The sequence below is a fragment of the Ilyonectria robusta genome (assembly GCF_021365365.1).
Source record: "Ilyonectria robusta strain PMI_751 chromosome Unknown BGZ61scaffold_25, whole genome shotgun sequence".
NCBI classification, from domain to species: Eukaryota; Fungi; Ascomycota; class Sordariomycetes; order Hypocreales; family Nectriaceae; genus Ilyonectria; species Ilyonectria robusta.
In genome coordinates this window covers 175011-192933 of record NW_025764459.1, presented here as the reverse complement: position 1 = coordinate 192933, position 17923 = coordinate 175011, and the positions used below count along the sequence as shown (strand labels likewise).

The 17923-nt window shown below is 49.6% G+C and overlaps 4 protein-coding genes across 4 annotated transcripts; 3 read left to right on the top strand and 1 right to left on the bottom strand.

Moving 5' to 3' along the window:
* Positions 1-1632: 1632 nt before the first annotated feature.
* BGZ61DRAFT_537707 (uncharacterized protein) lies at positions 1633-2358 on the top strand (the record flags this gene model as incomplete). The annotated part of the gene is made up of 1 exon (XM_046254568.1): positions 1633-2358. One exon carries the CDS (start codon positions 1633-1635, stop codon positions 2356-2358), a length of 726 nt encoding a protein of 241 aa, XP_046098332.1.
* A 939-nt stretch (positions 2359-3297) lies between these two features.
* Positions 3298-3980, top strand: BGZ61DRAFT_460652 (uncharacterized protein). Its single transcript, XM_046247051.1, has 3 exons — positions 3298-3447; positions 3509-3670; positions 3725-3980. Exons 1-3 carry the CDS (start codon positions 3380-3382, stop codon positions 3849-3851), a joined length of 357 nt encoding a protein of 118 aa, XP_046098331.1. The 5' UTR covers positions 3298-3379; the 3' UTR covers positions 3852-3980.
* A 5481-nt stretch (positions 3981-9461) lies between these two features.
* BGZ61DRAFT_364544 (uncharacterized protein) lies at positions 9462-10343 on the bottom strand (the record flags this gene model as incomplete). The annotated part of the gene is made up of 2 exons (XM_046241528.1): positions 9462-9621; positions 9676-10343. 2 exons carry the CDS (start codon positions 10341-10343, stop codon positions 9462-9464), a joined length of 828 nt encoding a protein of 275 aa, XP_046098330.1.
* A 5334-nt stretch (positions 10344-15677) lies between these two features.
* Positions 15678-15929, top strand: BGZ61DRAFT_364527 (uncharacterized protein; the record flags this gene model as incomplete). Its single annotated transcript, XM_046241527.1, has 1 exon — positions 15678-15929. A coding segment is annotated over one exon (252 nt), but the record flags the coding sequence as incomplete, so codon positions are not given.
* Between the last annotated feature and the right edge of the window lie 1994 nt (positions 15930-17923).

Genomic DNA, 17923 nt, shown 5'->3' with positions numbered 1-17923 from the left:
GGTTGGTTGAGGTTACTCGACTATTTTCCATTCCTCATGTGGCTCCGGTGGTAGATCTATGCTAACATACCGCTTCGAAGCAGGTGCTTTTGGCATTCAATCGCTGCTACAGTATCCGAATTAAGCCGATTCCGTTCATCTGTGATGACCTTCTTTGTCTGTGAGAAAACGCGTTCACACTCAGCGCTCATTGCTGGGCAACTGAACAAGTCAAAGGCCATCTTGGACAGGATGGGGTAGTCAGATGTATGGCGAACCCACCACTCCAGAGGATCCTCAACATCCAGATCAGCCTTATTAGTCCTGGCCATAAACTCATCCAGCTCAGATGTCAGTTTTCTCCGCTTCCCTCGTGTGGCTGACGCCGCCATGGCAGCAAGCCTCTGACGACGCTTACGAGCTTGCTGGAGTGGATCAAGCCTCGCCCTGTTTTCAGCAACAGCCTCCTCCTCCTCCTCCTCCTCCTGCTGTAGTGCTCCTTCTATTAGGTCCACTTCTGCAGCTGCTTCCTCGTATTGTGTATAAGCCTCCTGCACCACTCTCTTCGCGCCGTTGATCCATTGCTTGTTGTGACTCCATTCAAGCTCGAAGTAGGTAAATTTGTTTGCCGGATGCAGGGCAACTGCACATCGGTATGCAGGCGTGGCATCTGTGAGACCAAAATATTCTTCAAGCTTGACGCGAGCAGCATCAATAGCTTGGGAGTAGTAGTATGTTGACACCACGTCAGGGTGATAGTCTGCAAACCTCCCGGCCTCCTGGAGCTTCTTGAAAGGACATCAAGCGACTCGATCGTCTCGTGGAGGGAGCCATTTGATCCTTCTAGACCAGCTTTGTTTGCCCGGCCTTCCATGCGCTTTGTTAGATCTTTGGAGGGCTTTAAGATATTGAGGAAGTGGCCCAGATCGGTCCAATCTTGTGGAGTAAGAATATCCTGTGAGATATCATATTCCCCGTTGATATGGTTGTAGTTGAGGAAGAATAGATCAATAGCGTGGCGGAGTTTCAGAGCTCTCTCAATCATGGAATATACAGAGTTCCAGCGGATGCCGCCATCGACCAGGACTCTAGTGTAGAGGTGCTCGATGCTGCCTTCGTCGTACGCCTGCAGAATGTATTGCTTCAGTCGCTCCCGTCGCTGGTCGCTTCTGTTGATCCACATACAGAAGTTGTGGAGCTTGCCGACAAAGCTTTGCTTCCTCCATATCTCAAACCGCTCGTCATCCGATGGCGCGCTTATGAGGCTGACGATATCGGATGGATGGCACTGGCTTCCAATCGTAACGGATTTTGTCCCACTCGATAGGGAAATGGCATTGAGAAGCTTTTGGCACCTCTCTTTCGTGGGAAACGGTTGCGGGAGAAGCGCCATGAAGTGGCACACTGGTTGGGATTGAGACCGAGCTAGGGGTACTGGACTGAGCAGAATCGATCGGCTCAGAGGGAGTCCTAGGGGGTGTAGCCTTTCCAAACCTTCCCCGAGGCTGAAACATTGGATATGAAGGCATTATTGACTTGAGATTGGACTGTGCGAGACTTTTTTGGCAGCAAAAGACATGGGGCAGTGAGACTCACCTTGAAACACGACCCCCGGAGAATGTACATGTCGGTGATAACGGAGCCTTGGGCTCTATGTTCACAATAGGCGAGTGCTTCGTCCGGTTTTATAACTCGTCGTGCGAGACCTTTGTCGATTTGATTGACGAGCCCCAGCGCCTGCGACTGCGGGTTCGACCAAAGCTTGATCCCGCTCATGGAAATGCAGATGATACGCGGCCGGGCCAATCATCAAAGACGCAACTTAACACTTCCAAGAAAGGACGCAAGGAATTGCATCACGGGGTCAAGTTCTGGCCACCGGATCAATCTTCACCGCCCAACCCCGAGCTAGCCCAACTTCACAATATTCTCTATCCCCAGATACCGATGAACGAAGTTGACTGGGCCATGGACGACCGTACTCTAATCTATGCCTCAGGGCACGCGGTTAGAGGCCGGCCCAGGCCGCTAGTCCTCATATCTTTTGATTCCGCGATTCGGTTCCCAGGCTACCCAAAGCTGCAGCTCAGCTGTGCAGATCCAGATGGATCGAATATCCTGCCGCCCAATAGACCCCACCCGGCGGCAGAGCATGCTCACATTATACCAGAGACTCCGGTGGGCTCTGTGAACCTCCATGGCGTGTCTGGCGTGTCTTCGGTCATGGCTACCTCAGATACCGAGTGTCAGAAGGATCCTACGGCGCCAAATGTAACACCAACCCCAACGGCTCAGCCATGGGCCAAGACATATCAGGCTCTTTACATGAGCATGCCCAAGACCGAAACATCGCCGTGTGGTTTTGATCTGTCGTACTGACCGCTGTGTTTCTTTTATGCTGCTAGGACCACTCAAAGCACTCGTGATTTTTCGGCTCATGGCGCGCTTACTGCAAACCGTGAAATCTATGTCCTATCATATGGGGCAAATGAAAACAAACTAAGCAACACCGGAAGGAATAACGAGCTGATTTGACTGCTGGTCTATTCACGAAGTTCTATACCGGCCTAGGACACGGTATTGGATTCGCTCTCTGATCTGTGATCCGACTGGAGGAGTCCAAAATCTGAGGCCAGATCCCTGATAACCTACCCTATACTTTGGGTGGCGAATTGCACGAGTTGGGATATGTCCAACCACTTAATGGTCTAGTGTTCTAGAGATCTATAATTGTTCGATAAGAAGGAGACAGTCAAGATGGCTGGGATTTGGCGTATGCTGGAGCAGATAGCGAGCGTTAAGACTTTTTTCAAATGATATGTGTAGCGATAGATTGACGGCAGTTTCCGCAAAAGAATGGCAGCGAGTCATTCAGTAATATTAGTAACAAACGTTGACTTCAGACTCAAAGCCGAGGAAAGGCAATGCAAAACCAAATTATCATCCTGTTCGCTGTCGTCGTCCGCGGTTGGGTCCATGTTATCTCTAGGAAAGCACCTCACGTACGAGTAAGGGTGCCTGGCGTGTCGTCAGAGCCGATTCAGGCTTTTGTTATTCCCCTCATCCCAAATGTACAGTACACACTTTTTCCTTGGGAGGGGTTTTTGAGTCAATCTCACCCCCTCTGACTAAGGTCAGAATATCGAGATTGAAATAGCCTTGTTTTCTACATAAGAAATAGCGCAGGTGCGCCGTTTTGTACGTAAGAGCGGAGCCCCTATTAAGGGTCTGCTCTGACCAATCATATCCCTACACCTTACAATAATTATGTAAATCCGACCTCAATCTAACAAATAACATTTTGCACGTCCAGATTTGGCACCAGCCATTGCCCATATTTAAGGGGTCTCTGTTCTTCGCCATTCAGATTTTGCAATATCGTCCTCGCTTGAACTCTTAAATGCACTCCCTAGTAATTTTGCCACTTGCATGGATCAGCCTTGCCGCTGCCAACAGCTTGAAATCCAGGTAATCTGTTTTTTATATATGATCAGATCCATAAAGCAACTTAGCTCACACTGAACACTAGTGGATATTCAGTCCCAACGGCCAATGAAACGCCCCGGGGACGATCAGAGTGCACCCCCATCATAAATAGGCGCGAAGTTACTGCTACTATGAAGACTGTGTCTACTATCTCCATCGCGAGTTCGACTGATACTGGGTTGGAGATTATGGGAATTGAGGAGATGTGCGTTTGAACAACAATCAATATGAATCTAGTAAAGCTAACTCTGGATTCTAGGAAAGATGCTCTTTCAGCCGCATTTGAAGCACTCCGGCACCCAGTGACAAGTGTACCAGGTGATGAAAGGCGCGAGCTTCCATCCTCTCTAAGGACCTATCGGCGGTCACTTCAATCTCTGGAGTAGTTAGTTCACCGTCTACAAGCGTGACCATTAGTGGGAGTGAAAGTAGTGCCCCTAGATCAGGAATCTTGGATTCAAAGATGAGCGTGGTGTTAAAAATGGTGGTGATAATAGTTACTGTTTATTGGGTTGCATGATATCCTCCAGGCTCTTGTTTGGGTTTCAAACCTGATATTTTAAACTCAATGGCTAGATGCATGGTTAGAATAGAAACAAATTATCCCCTCAGTATTTACCAAGTTTTGGTGCGCATTTAATATAGTAGCCCCTATAGCTGTATGGAGGTGTGACCTTGGCCAACAATAGCAGAAGCTAAAGGCTTTGAAATTAACTCGACCTGCTCTTCCGCAGACAACTCTTTCACGGTCCAACCTCTTCTTCTCTTTTTGGGACTTCGTGACATATTCTTCCTTCCTGCGAACCGTAAGAGTCCTCCTACAGCTCTCTTGTATGGCACAAGGGTTAATTATTGAGCTGGCTGGCTGGCTTATGAGGGATATACTTTGGTTCGGCTGGTGAAGGAATTCAAGCTATCAGGCCAATCACAGCTTTTTCTAGCCACAAAGGACCCGACGTGAATTATGCTCATGGATTCATGCATGCGGGGCAGTGCTCGCAATAGTCCAATCAGTCCGTCTAAACTCTCCAGACTGTCCATTTAGTCCGCCCGACTGGGTCAGACTAGACCAGCAGTCTAGCCGAGATGCCCAGACTGGACTATTAGTCCGTCTGTCATCTTTAGACCAGACTACAGTACAGACTACAGTCTAGACTAATAGTTTAGACCTCATAAACGACGTCTAGCTCTCCCTTCTACCTCGGGCCCCAAGCTACCCACCACATAACTAATACACTACTACCTGATCATGTCTCTTCCGCCAGCCTACCCACAAAGTTCCTAAACATCAGGCATAGCATCTGTAGCTGCCGGAGCAACGTAGCCACGCTAGAATTCATTAATTAGAAAATGGTATGTACACCTCACAGAATGGAAAACTTACTTCCGACTGGGCTATCAGAGCGCTCCTGTCCCAGGATCGTAGGCATTCCAAAAGATTCAAAGTTTCAATGTTCATAGATCCTCGCTGGTCGGTGACTGTCAGTCTAGCTTTGGAGAAGAGTCGCTCTGTCTCAGCAGACATAGGCGGAATCGATAGAATGTCGATGGCCATCAAGGACAGGTTAGGGAATCTTCTTCGCTGAGCCAGTTCGAGCCACCATTTCAAAGGATCCGATATCATCATCACAGGTTCGCGCCAGTATACTTCGTACTCGTCATCATCCATGTTTAAAATCGTGGCCTTTTGCTCTTTCATCCAGATGTTGTATCCATTCGGCCGTCTTGTAGTGGGTTCTGGTGCACCGCTTTGACGGAGAATAGGACTGGGTGTGGTTGGCTTGTATGTCTTGCTCCACAGCTGCTCTACACGAGCTTTAGCCTTCTCGATCCATTCATTCTTATCTTCCCAAGTCTTCTCCATGTATGCCCACTTGAGCGAGGGATTTAAGACCGTTGCTGCTGAATACACTGGAGAATCCTCTGTCGCTGCATAATAGTCGGCTAGTTTGGCCCAGGCAGTCTCCATCATGGTCGCCAAGTGGGGGACCGCGGTGATCTCCCTGGACGTCTCAATGTGATGAAGAAGATAATCCATAGTTGGCAGAACGTCACATATGGAATTTCGATTGCCTTCGTTGGCCATTGTGGCATCTTGAAACGGCTCGAGAAATTTGCAAGACTCGGTCAAAGTTGCCCAGTCGGAAGGAGTCAGGATATCCTGTTGCAAAGCCGGCTCTTGCGCACAAAAGATGGTGATAGCTTGCCTGACCTTAGACCTCGGGGCCCATTCGACCATTTTGTACCACGAATTCCAACGAGTGTCGTTATCACGCCGTAACCTAAGACCGTCGCTAAGGATCGTGAACGCTTGAAGCCGCTGGGGGCTCCAAGTAATGTAGACGACGATATTATGAAGTTTGCCTATCGCCCCTCGCTTTCTCCATTGCTCAACTTCCTCGTCGGACGGTCCACGGTAGGAATCTGTCGTGGGTGGTCGCTTTCCTATGAGAAATTCCATCACGGCCAGATTAATGATATGGCCGAAACAGCGAAGTTGGTGAGGAAGAGGGTCGTAGAAAACATCGAACTCATGTTCCAAGTCATCGGAGACTTTGTCGATCATGGTGTTCATATTGCTAGCATTATCCATCATGAAGTATCCAACTTTGGACGCTATTCCTATTCTCGTATGAACTCCATGATGGCTTCTGTCATGTTCTCGCCGCTGTGTTGTCCTTCCAGCTCCTTTATCCTCACCACGAGGGACTGCAGACCGTGATCTTCAGTAACGAACTGAACTGTAAAACCGATGACCCCTAAGCAGTTTGGAGATGTCCAATTATCGGGAACAATGTGGACAGAGGAAAGGGCATTTTGTAAGGCTCGCTTTACGAACTCCTTTTTGTTGTCATAGCCCCATTGTAAGTCGGCTTTGACCGTATTAGCAGACCTCGGGAGGAGGTCATCCGCAGCCGGGCGAAGATAGCGGATGAAGTCACGAAAGGCAGGCTGTTCAACATGAGCAAAGGGGAGGCTGCAAGCTACTGTATAGCGGCAGTATAACTCGCGCAAGGTGGCTTGATCCAACACATCTCCCTCTGCTGTCGCCTTGCGCTTCTTAGAGGGGACAAGAGTATCATTGGTCATGAAGGTAGTGATGTCTCCAAGGCGGCTTTGGGTCGTCGCTCGGCGGTTGTCTTGCCTCCCGGAGACCATGATTCTGTGCTCCTTGCGCAAATGATCGATGACTGTGGACGATCCGCCAGAGTAATTGTATCTCTTCTCTCTCTTCTTGTTGAAGCAGTGCTGGCAATGCCACCATTTCCTTCCGTTGGAATCGACCCAGGCTGCAGCCTGCAGGCAATGCCTTGCCCTTTTCTATTCGACAATACTTCCAGATGGGAGATGTCGTCCGGCGGGGAAAGCTATCAGTCGACGACGACGAGGAAGGTGCCATAGAGGAAGTGGCCGCACTAAGCTCGGAATCATCCAGATGGTTGATAGCGCTATCAAGAGTGCTGACAGGATCACTAATAGAAGACATGATTCAGTTAGGCCGCAAGTGGACAAGAGATTTGCGTTCGTAATGGCAGTATTATTGTCGGATTGACCGTCGGATACAGGGCATGATGGCCGCGCGCAAGGTGATGCGCTTGTAAGGGGAATCCCGGCCTAACATCGGATATCCCTGACCAATCAGATCGTGGGGATTCACCCGCGATTCCACGGTCAAATGCCCATCACCGCCAGCAACCCCTTAGATAGTTAGACATGCAGAATACACGATCACCACGAATACCGTGACTTTTGCCTCACCCAGTTGCAACCCGTACGGGTATCCCTGTGATACCAACAATTATAGTTGGAGGGAAATTGCTGGAGCAGAAGACTTGTAGTTGACGATTTTCTCCTTAGACATGTGGGAGTGGCAGAATTGAAGTACGCGAACTCAACACTCCGATTAATCATACCAAATACAGAATGAACGCGTTAATAAAAACATCAATTTTGGGGGACGCGTTCCTTGGTCATTATACTCCGTACACACACACACACACACAATTTATTACGCCCGGTGGCTTACAACCAATAGGGCACTAGTTGCTATTGTACATATCCGTTTTCCCAAGCTATGTCATAATCTCGTAAAAGCCCATGCAGCGTCCAATTTTTGCTAATGTATCTTCGTTTTCAATCTTTCTGCGGGTCCCGTGGGGTTTGTATTATTGGCAAGCGAACTTGAAGGCTATTCTCCAAGTGTCCGTACATCTACAGGGCTTATGGGGTGCCAAGGTGGGGTAGGTGAGGTGGCGTTACCAAATTAGTCAGACTGGACTATCGGTCTGGTCCTAGAGATACAGACTAGACTAATAGTCCGCGGACTATTGGTCTGGACTAATAGTCCGCTTAATGGTCTGGACTATTGCGAGCGCTGGTGGAAAAGACAAGCCTCATTTGACTCTCGAGACGAACAACGGGTTGCATCCAAGAAGAGCTCTCTGGTGTTATGCCCGGTAAACGACCCGGCACCTACCTCGCCGAAGAACCCGACTTGTTCTGAAACAGAAAGTCTCTAATATTTTTTTCAGAATGTTGTTCGCTGACAGACGCTACAGCACTCCTTTTTTTGATTCCATGGTCCAAACTCACCAGAGAAGAAGTCAGTCAACTTGCTAAAAACCCGAAATCAATTAATTTCATTTTGGGAGACCGGATTACTCTACCCTTGGAGGTGCCTAACAGGGAATACGCTTTTGGCCGAAGGCCTGCTTGCGACTTCCCATTTACGCACATTGCTGGTGATGCTTAGGACGATATTCAATTTATTGTTCACAACGATGAATATGGCAAAGCCATGATTGAGAATCGGTCTACGGACGGCACTTGGGTCGACAGGAAGTGCATTAGAGGGAAGAGAAAGAGACTGACTGGGGGCGAAGTAATCTCAACAAGCGTGGCTCATGACGAGCGCTTGATATTCAAGGTAGAGATACACTATCCCAGTAGTGCAGTCTCGTCCTCCCTTGATGTAGAGGCTCCAAAGCTTCAGGAGCGTCTAACGTCAGAGAGCCCTAGTTAGGGAGATCGGCAATTATATCTGGGTAGACACAGACCCTTTATGTGAAGGCGCTAGAGATGGGAACATGACCGATAGATGATTGTAAACATTGGCGCGGCTCAAGGTACCCCTAATATACTGCTTGCTGATTGACTGAAAGTTCCTATGGTGATGGCCTAGAGACCTGCCCTCCCCCGTGGTGGAGGATTGGTCATAGGGAAAGGACCAAGGTTAAATGAAAGGATAGAAACCATGTATTAAAATATGAGCGAACCTAAGTGCATTAGTAGTTGAAAAACATGGCGTAGCTCCCCTAACACCTCTCTCATCTCATGACTGCGAAACCGCGAACAACAGCTAAGAAGAAGTCCCCTGTTTGACACATCTCTAAATAAGGTCATAGTTTGGCCCTACCAAGCGTTTCCGTATACCTCGGGCAATTTTAAAGATAATACTTTCACGAGCTGCTCAAATGTACCCAAACTTGGTTTCACAACCGACCGAGGAGCCAGGCAATGTGCAGCCCTCTTTCCTGCTATATCCGCGACACGCATGTCTTTAGAGCGGCACTGTCGTAGCTCAAACGCCGTTATTGGTGGGCCGTGGGTCGTCACTGCCTTGCTAAGAGAAAGGTAGTTTTCGCGCAAACCGTTTGATATGCGAGTCCTTCTTTACGCGGACTCCGATTGGGTACCATCGGGGTGCTATTCTTGGAAAGGAGGATTATCAGGTATGCGGCATGCCTCCAGGAATTTTTTATATTTTTTGTAAAAGTGGCGAACGATTTCGGTCGAGCTTATTCATAAAAGACAAGTGCTAGCCTTCTAAACGGGTTGACTTCGTCTTTTCCTGCAATCTTGCTTTTCACCCATATTCATCCCATCAACTACCGGCGAGTACCTCTGCGAGACGACTCTAAGAACGCTGCAACTTTACGTCCACGCGCAAGGGAGAAATTTCGCTCGCGGCCTTCAAATCCTTACGCCTCCCTTCCTCACATTCCTTCCTGGACGTACTCGTCGTTCACAGACCGGGGTGGCTTTGAATAGCGGTCACGTTCTTTGATCGCTTCTAGGTTAGCCAGCCCTAGCCAGAGCAACACGCACATCAGAGTTCTTTCCCATATCGACATGGAGACTTCGGAGGTCGATGATCTATCGACGGGGTTAGGTTATTGCATCGATAGAGGGTCATTAATTGTTACACACCTGGCTAGACGATCGGCAACGTATCGGTTGAGGACCATGACAGCCCCTACCATACCGATGTAAACAGGAACACCGGCTGGCAAGCCAGAATCATGAATGGCTATAATAGCACCCAGGAAAACAGCATGCGCGTAGATCGTGGCGTTCGAGTGAATCTTACCCACACCGAACCTCTTGGCCAAGAATATGATCATTCGAGTGTAGAGGAAGGCGTGGAGAAGCTTGACTGATGCCCGGTGTATAGCGGCGCTCTGGTAGACGATGGCAGCCAACCCGACGAAGGGCCGCATCAATGCGGGGGCCTGGTAAGATGGTCGTGTCGATATGTCGCCCCGCAACAAGGTCTTTGAGAGGCGTAGAGTTGTGAATGCCTGGACGAAGCATGCGACGGTGTCGAGGACTTCTGGTACCACATTCCCCTCAACAGCTCTGGTGTAATATCGTACAAGCTCGAACGAACCGGTTAGGATATGTAGCACCAGTGAGAAGGAGCCTTGCTTGCGAAATTTGGCATGGTAGACTGGCAGACTGCGCCGGGTGTGATACGCAAAGATCAAGAGGTATACCGAGCATATCAAAAGATATTGTGTCTTCTTGTCAGACGTCAGCAACTCCCAGTAACCTTCCAATGAGTGCCTGGCACGTTCCAAGACACTGGCGGCCGTCATTATTGTGCAAGCACCTGTTCCCATGAAGACAATGTAGATTGATTGCCAGGTGGAAATAGCGGGCGTAAAACTAATTGAAAGACCAAGACGGGTGGCGACAAGGACGGCGGCGGCGGCGGGGGAGGAAAGAATGGTAGGAACAAAAAGGCAAGAGGAGGAGAGCACTCGGTTATTGGGGTGAACGGATCAGGTGGTCGCAAATTCCAATCCCAGCACAGCAGTTTAAGCTACTCTTTAGACAAGTAGACCGAGGGCCGTTTTTCGTCGTCGTCCGAAACAGGATACACCGCCCGCCGAAGTCCAATTTGCACCGGCCCACACAACAGGATACCTAGTCAAGCCTTCCCCCTCATGGTCAAGTGTCCTAAAATGGCTGGCGATTTCACTATATATATACCTACTCGGACTTGCCCCCAACATTCGGTTCCTCTCCTCAGAGTGTATCCGAGGATGAATGTGAATTCGTCCTGATTTCGAATTGAAGGCCTGTCAAATGATGTCTCACTAGTTCGACTAGCTGATTGAGGAAGCATGATAATCAACAACAAGCGAAGTCTTACCTTGATTCCTTTGTAGTCAAGGGTAGGAGCGTCAGAAGCCTTTGGCTTCTCAGGAGTACACACTCCTCACTCAGTTCCTCCTGGTCACTGAGGCTAGACAACGAGCCCAGCTCGCTCACTGACGAGACGGATAGGTTTTTGTTCTTACCCCTTGGCGCGGTTGGGGAGGAGAGTGAGAGAATGACTTGCTTTGCCTTCGAGAAGTATGCGCCTTGTATTCTTTCGCTTTCGCCAGCCAAGGTTTCGGATCAAGCGATACGAGTTTTGGAAAATCCTTAATTCTACTTAGGAGGGATCTAATTCTGTTAGTCTTTTGACTTACTAGACGCCTTTGCATGTCCCGTATTTTTTTTATTCATTTACTTATTTAATTTTCTTTATTATTTTACTTTGCTTCTCCCCTCTCCTCGTTGGAAGGGAAACCGTTCTCTCAGCCCTCTCCTACGGAGTCGCAGCTTTCATTACCACCATTTGCGAAAGCGAAAGGAGGCGATGTAACCAAGAGGACACTCCTGTCTCTCCCGACGCGGTCAAATGCCATAATTCGGGAGAAATAGACTGGTTGGAAGGCAATCCAGGATCCATGATCTCGTTACGCAGGTCAAGAAGACAAGAAAACTGTAGGATGTTTCACCAAGACCTAGTATCTCTAACGACGGGGCGGCTGACTTCCCTCATTAACTTCCTGCGACCTTAATGGCCCGACCATCCAGATGCAAAACCACAAAAGTAAGTAGACGCACCAAGTTCCCCCAACCCCCCCGAATAGGGAAGGTTCAAATTTATTGTTGTGGCAGTATCTTCTTAAATGAAAAGCCCCAGTTTGTATCAGAGATGCTGTTACAGACTTGCCCGTCTTCCTGTGAGTCTTCCAACACTACTAGGTGGCAAAACTCATCACCAGACCGTCTCCGTTCGATCACCTCGGCGGGAACCTCGAATGCAGGTACATAGCCGGATCTGTGAAGCCGATCGGCCTCGTATTTCAAAACACTCTCAAGGACGGTACCGTTAGGCAGTGACAGGATCATGTACTTGCGTCGTAGAGCTAGCTCTGGAGAGCCGCAAACAGCTCGCCTCCATGTCATGTAGCACGCTCGTCGGATCGACAACGAGCTCCAGGCGACCTGAGCCAGCGATGCCGTCAAGCCAAGTTGGCTTGAGTAAGATTGGGCTCGCTGACATTCAAGCAAGTCAAGCTGAGGGTTCTGTCAAGTCAAGTCAGCCAAGTAAGTCAAGTAGGATCCTCTAGTAACTTGACTTATATGAGACATTAGGTATTTCTGATGTTTTCTGTATTTTGCTATATTTTCTACTGTCGATCCAACATGAGGCCGAAAAAGTGGCCCTTTTACGTCATGATCGTCATTTTTTGGTGTTTTAGTTTCGATTACACGAGCCGGCCCGTCGCCCAGGCGCTGTCCGAGTCAACACATCACAAAATTCTACGGATATCGCGCTTTCAGCCATGGGCTCCTTCGTCCTTACATCCTTCAATAACATCCTACTACTACTACCTCTGCCACGGTCACTTCCGCCCCAATTGATGCTATTCGCACTCTGACGCTTCATCTAGCGTGTCATCAACGAAGGCCGGGACCCCCTCGCCCTTCGGGACGCCTTAGAGCACTCTAGAGAGCACCCCTACGCCGTCCGCCTTCGCCCTCCTTTCGCCGCCAAGCGCAGGCACGCAAGACTGTGACCCAGCAGCTCGACGAGCTATCAATTGAGGCCTACCCGCAACCGACGACATGCAATCGCTCCCGCGCCCAATGTAAAGGGCTGGTCATACATACTAGGAGATCAGGCCACAAGCAGGGAGGGCAGCTACGGACGACTTGGATTAAGGACTACGGGGGTCTTCTTACTCGAATTAAATCCCGATGGCACCACCAAGCCGCACTGTCGAGCCTGTGACAAGATGGGGAGCCCTGTGCCGTTCCAACATCAAGCCTCGACCTCCGCTTTAGCACATCTTAGAGAGTATATATCCTTCCTCCCTCTCGGATCTTACTGACGGTCTCAATAAGCATAGGATCCTTCCAGGTGACCCTACGGCCCCAGTGACCCTCAATGCCGCCGATGACCACGATTCCGTCTTCGACCTTCAAGTGGCCGCCTCGAAGCGCCCCTCGCTCGAGCCCATGACGAAAGCGAGGGCTGCACGTGCCAAAGAACTATGGCCTGTCGTACATCATCGACGCCGACCAGCGTTTCTCAACTTTCTCGAATAAATACATGAAGGAGCTGATCAATCTGTCCGTTTCGAGCCTGGCGGACCAATTGGCCCTTGGGCGGACCTCTTTCCGCGAGGAGCTGTCAAAGCTCTTCGAGAAGAAGAAGAAAAAATAGCTCCAGGCTGACTTACGGGATGTCTGTAATAGTCTACCTCTCCTTCGACCTTTAGACCTCTCCTAACCGGCACGCGAAGACTACTATATTCAGACACTACGTTAACAAGAATCAACAGCAGCGAAATCGCCCTCTTGCTCTTCGACGTCAATCAGGTACCCACAGCGGCGAGAACATAGCCAACATCAGAGTCAGACATCTATCGAATCTATCGAATCGAACGCCAAGCCTTGGCATTCGAATCGAATGCGACCCCCGTAGATTCGAATTGGATCGAACACGACTCTGTAGATTCGGATCGAATCTAATGCATGTCCCATAGACTCGAATCGAATCGAACACGTCTCCTGTAGATTCGATATCTATCGAATGCCAAGACTCGATCGAATTCGATTCGCATTCGATCGAACGTGTGACTAATCCAGGTGTAGGTAGAATGACATCAGAGGAACTGGTGACTTCGGTAGAGGTGTCTCGGAGCATAAGTCAATTGGTTAAAGACGGGTTCTAAGCTGATCTGACTAGATATCGCTCGTCTCCTTCAGCGACGCAAGTGCATCAACCCATAGGTTATCATTGAGGCTAAGCAGCGGCAGTGAAGGCGTGTAGATCCCAGCCCTACTCCATGATCGAATGCACTCAGCTATCGCCACTATCTCCCTCATCTCAGCGGTGCTATCATACGTCCTGCACTACTAAACGTTCTAAATCTAGAGGGACTATTTTTTTTTGGTTTGCATTCCTTCCATTCTACCGAATAATCGGCATGTTTTTAGGATTATCCCGCTGCGCGTGTGGGAGTAAGCTTGGGGGCGGGCCTACCCTATACCGCAGGGTTAGAGGATACCAGGGTCCTCACCTATTCTATTATGGAGGCGCTAGTACCTCCTAACTTCCCCAGTCGCATTTTACACCCAAGTTGACTCGTTCTTCAACCTCTCCCACGCGCGACATAGTCGTCATGGAAATTGGGTAAAGGCCCATTCAATAGATTGGCGCTGAAGTTTTATAAAGCAGCCAATTGGGGGTTGTCATAGAGAATGATGGCTGCCGTTGCAAGATACCTATTTTGCTATAGAAATCTCAGGGCGCTTGGATGCACTCACTCACGCATCTTAGCACCGACACTGCACCCTGTCCATTGAGGGCACAAATCATTCTCAGACGCGTAAGATCGCGCCAGGGCTTCTCAACGCGTGAATGAAATCACGCTAAAACAAGCCCCTGACGGCATTGAGCAGCCCACAGCGCTCGTTCGACCGAATGGATCGATTTTCGATCGAACCCAGGGCGCCGTTCGATTCGCGTCGAATCGAACGGGCTGGTGGTAGATTCGAATCGAATCGAATGGGCCTGTCGTAGATTCGACATCGAATCGAACGCCAAGAAATTCGATTCGACATTCGTAAGACTTGGCGTCGAATGAATCTATCGATTCGACTCACATTCGATAGATGTCCAACTCTGGCCAACATGCTCAAGAGGGTCATCGATGAGTGGGGGATCAATATGGAGCGCGCTATCATTATATCGGATACTGCAGCGAACAACGATACAACACTGGAGGTTCTCTTCAAAGTGCTAGACTACTAATAGATGTGGATGAAGTCAAGGCCCACCGGGTACGCTGTTTTGGCCATATCTTCACCTTCATCGCCAAAGCCTCCCTCTCAGGCATCGGGGTTGATGCCTTCGATGATGAAGTTAAGGTGGGCGATGCTGAAGCTGACTTCTAGTAATGGCGCAAGAATAGCCCTATCGCAAAGCTCCATAACATCGTCAAATACATCCGGGCATCGCCGCAGCGGTCGGAGGCACTGATGGATATTGCAACGCAGCTTGAAGCCGAATTCAACTTTGAAGCCTCTACTACCGACCTTGAAGTCATCAACAACAACGAGACTAGGTGGAATTCAACCTACCTGATGATTGAGTGAGCCATACGGAAGCAGCGTGACATCGTCGGTTTCCTAGCTCAAGAGGCACACGAGGGTAGCAACCTTTCCTGACGATTATCATCTTGAACCTGACCACCGGAAGCTTCTGAGTGAGTTGATACATATCCTCGAGCCCCTATACGGATTGACGATGCAGACACAAGGCAATGGGCAAAGCCGTAAATTCGGCATGCTTTAGCAGGTTCTGACAGATGGAATACATTCTCGATATCAAAGCCTGGAAGTAGCATTATGACCTAATTAAAGCCGAAACTGTGGTTAATTCGCAAGCACAAGGCCACGCAGAACAGGATACTGGCGATGATACTATTCAGAGCCCATCGTCGCCCGCCAACAGGCACGGAGGGCACCCAGTCCGGTCTAGCAACTTACCCACTCAGCTCGAGGGTTACGAAGTTAACATCCCTTGCCCTAGGCGCCGCCTTCAACAGTCTCAACAGTCACAATTAAACGAAGATGCCCTACGCAACCTACCTACCTCTATGCGAGATGAATACACCCACCCCTTCGCCCGTGATGTAAGTAAAAGAGTTGGCATCGCTGCCGCCGAGGGCCGCTATATCGCTGCCTCGATCCAATGCGCCTGGTCTAAGCTCAATATCTACTACCCTAAGCTCGCTGACTCGCCCTTATTTGCGGCCTCTATTATCCTACATCCCGAGTACTCGATGACGTATCTCGAAGGTCTGTGGAATGCAGATTTCCAACTCGAATGAATTCGCGATGCCAAGAGGGACCTCAGACCACTTCGAGCGTTGGTATACCTCTGATCATGCCGACCGTAGCGAGCAACCGAACCACTCTGCCCCACGAGGCCTTAAGCACGAGAGGAGTCATTGGAAGGGTTGGCTAGATGCTCGGAGGCGCCGGATGCTACAGCATCATTAGTAGCCTGATACCTTACTCGAAGAGCTTGACAGGTACTACAAGGCAAAGCTTGAGGCTACGGATGAACCCATTGGGCGGTGGTGTAAGAAGAAGAGCGAATATCCGGCACCGTCACAGCTTACCCTAGATATCTTAGCTATACCAGCGATGGCTGCTGACTGTGAGAGGGTCTTTAGTCTCTCGAAGCTCTCGATAACGTCACAGTGTCAGTCAATGCATCCGGGGACCCTCGAGTCCTTACAATGCCTCAAGATTGAAGCCGGACTCGCGGCATACGGTTTTGCAATCTCCTCGCGCATCCCATTGGGAAAGAATACCGCGAGGATAGCGGCGAGCTCGGATGATGATCAAATAGAGCCAATTCGGGTCAGAAAGCGACTCTTACTGCCACACTTGGTCAATTTGCCAAGTTGAACCAAGTAAGTCAAGTTCAAATAAGTTGGGGGGGCCAACTTGACTTACTTGACAAAGTTGACTTGGCGGCAGCGCTGACCTAGGCTTCCAGATGATATGCCATTCTTCTCGAGCAATTCCTTGTCACAAGGCTCGAGGAAGAGATCGTCTGCACTCTGACTGCAAAGCCGCAGGCCCTCCGAGGAGGCGCGCAACTTGTAATCTCCTCAAAGACGGAAACGAGACATAACTAATCGGCATGCTTGTAGGACAGAATTTGTAACCGATTGAATCCTTCGGGAAGGGCGAAGGGCTAGTAACGCGGGGTTGATCGCCCGAACTCCTCTTCTCGTCTAGAAAGGCAGTGAGAACCCACGACCCGGTAATGATGGCATTTATCTTCTGCATCGCCTTTCGAAACGCTTACGTGCTTACGCAGCGACAAAGAGGGTCTCCCTCCATCACGCGGCGATCAGTCGATGGGAAAGCACGATTCTAATAACTTTTAGTAGCTTGCGAGATTACCGTCCGGGGCTCGATTTTGGACTTGCCCACGCTGGAATCGTAGTCAGTTCGATATTTCTGCGTGCTGATGACTCAGTACCCGCAGATGATTGTAGGGCTATTGCCGGCAATCACGTAGATCGTCACTCTGATAGTCCAAGTCCCTTGGCTGACAGAAGCTGCAGAATGAATTTTCGAGGAAAGGACACGGCATGCATGCTAATCGTAAGCAAAGGGCTATCTAAATCTTGCAGTGCTCGTGCGAACCAGGTTGAGTACCCGCTGGATATTTATGTTAGTATCGAAACAATTGACGGTAAGTAGATACGACTGAGCTTTGAGAAGCCGACAGACTTGCATTGGTTCTAGCATGCCACGCCCGGTGGGACAAAGAAAGATCATTCAGGGACGATTCCTTTGGCATGGCCGATGCAGTTTTTATTGAGCAATCCCTCACCTGGGGATCAGGGAGCCGATCAAAGCCGCGTGGCGAGCTCGCTAGAAATGCAAGGTAACCTCCAAATCAGCTGGCGAGGTTTCTAAGAGTGGGAGTAGGGCGTCAATCGAGGATTATCAGGCCGCTGTTGGTGGACATAGAAATGAGACAGCGAGGTTAGCAAGCCTACGCACTCTCGGGTAAGCCCCTACTTGTTCGGGCGGGACGCGAAAGTGATCAAGATGCCTACAGTGGTCTATAAGAAAGTACGGATATGAGAGAAAAGTTTGTCCGCCTGGGTTTTCCGTCAATTCCAACCCCTGATCATCATCAGCCATCGACCCTAACATTTACAAGACCATCGAAAGCCAAGGCCAGGAACCCGGATCTCAAGACTGTCATTGCCCTCGGTGGTTGGACCTTCAGCGACTCCGGCCATTGGCAAGATATCTCCCCTTCTTTCGCCTCCAAGGAGAACAGGGCCACCTT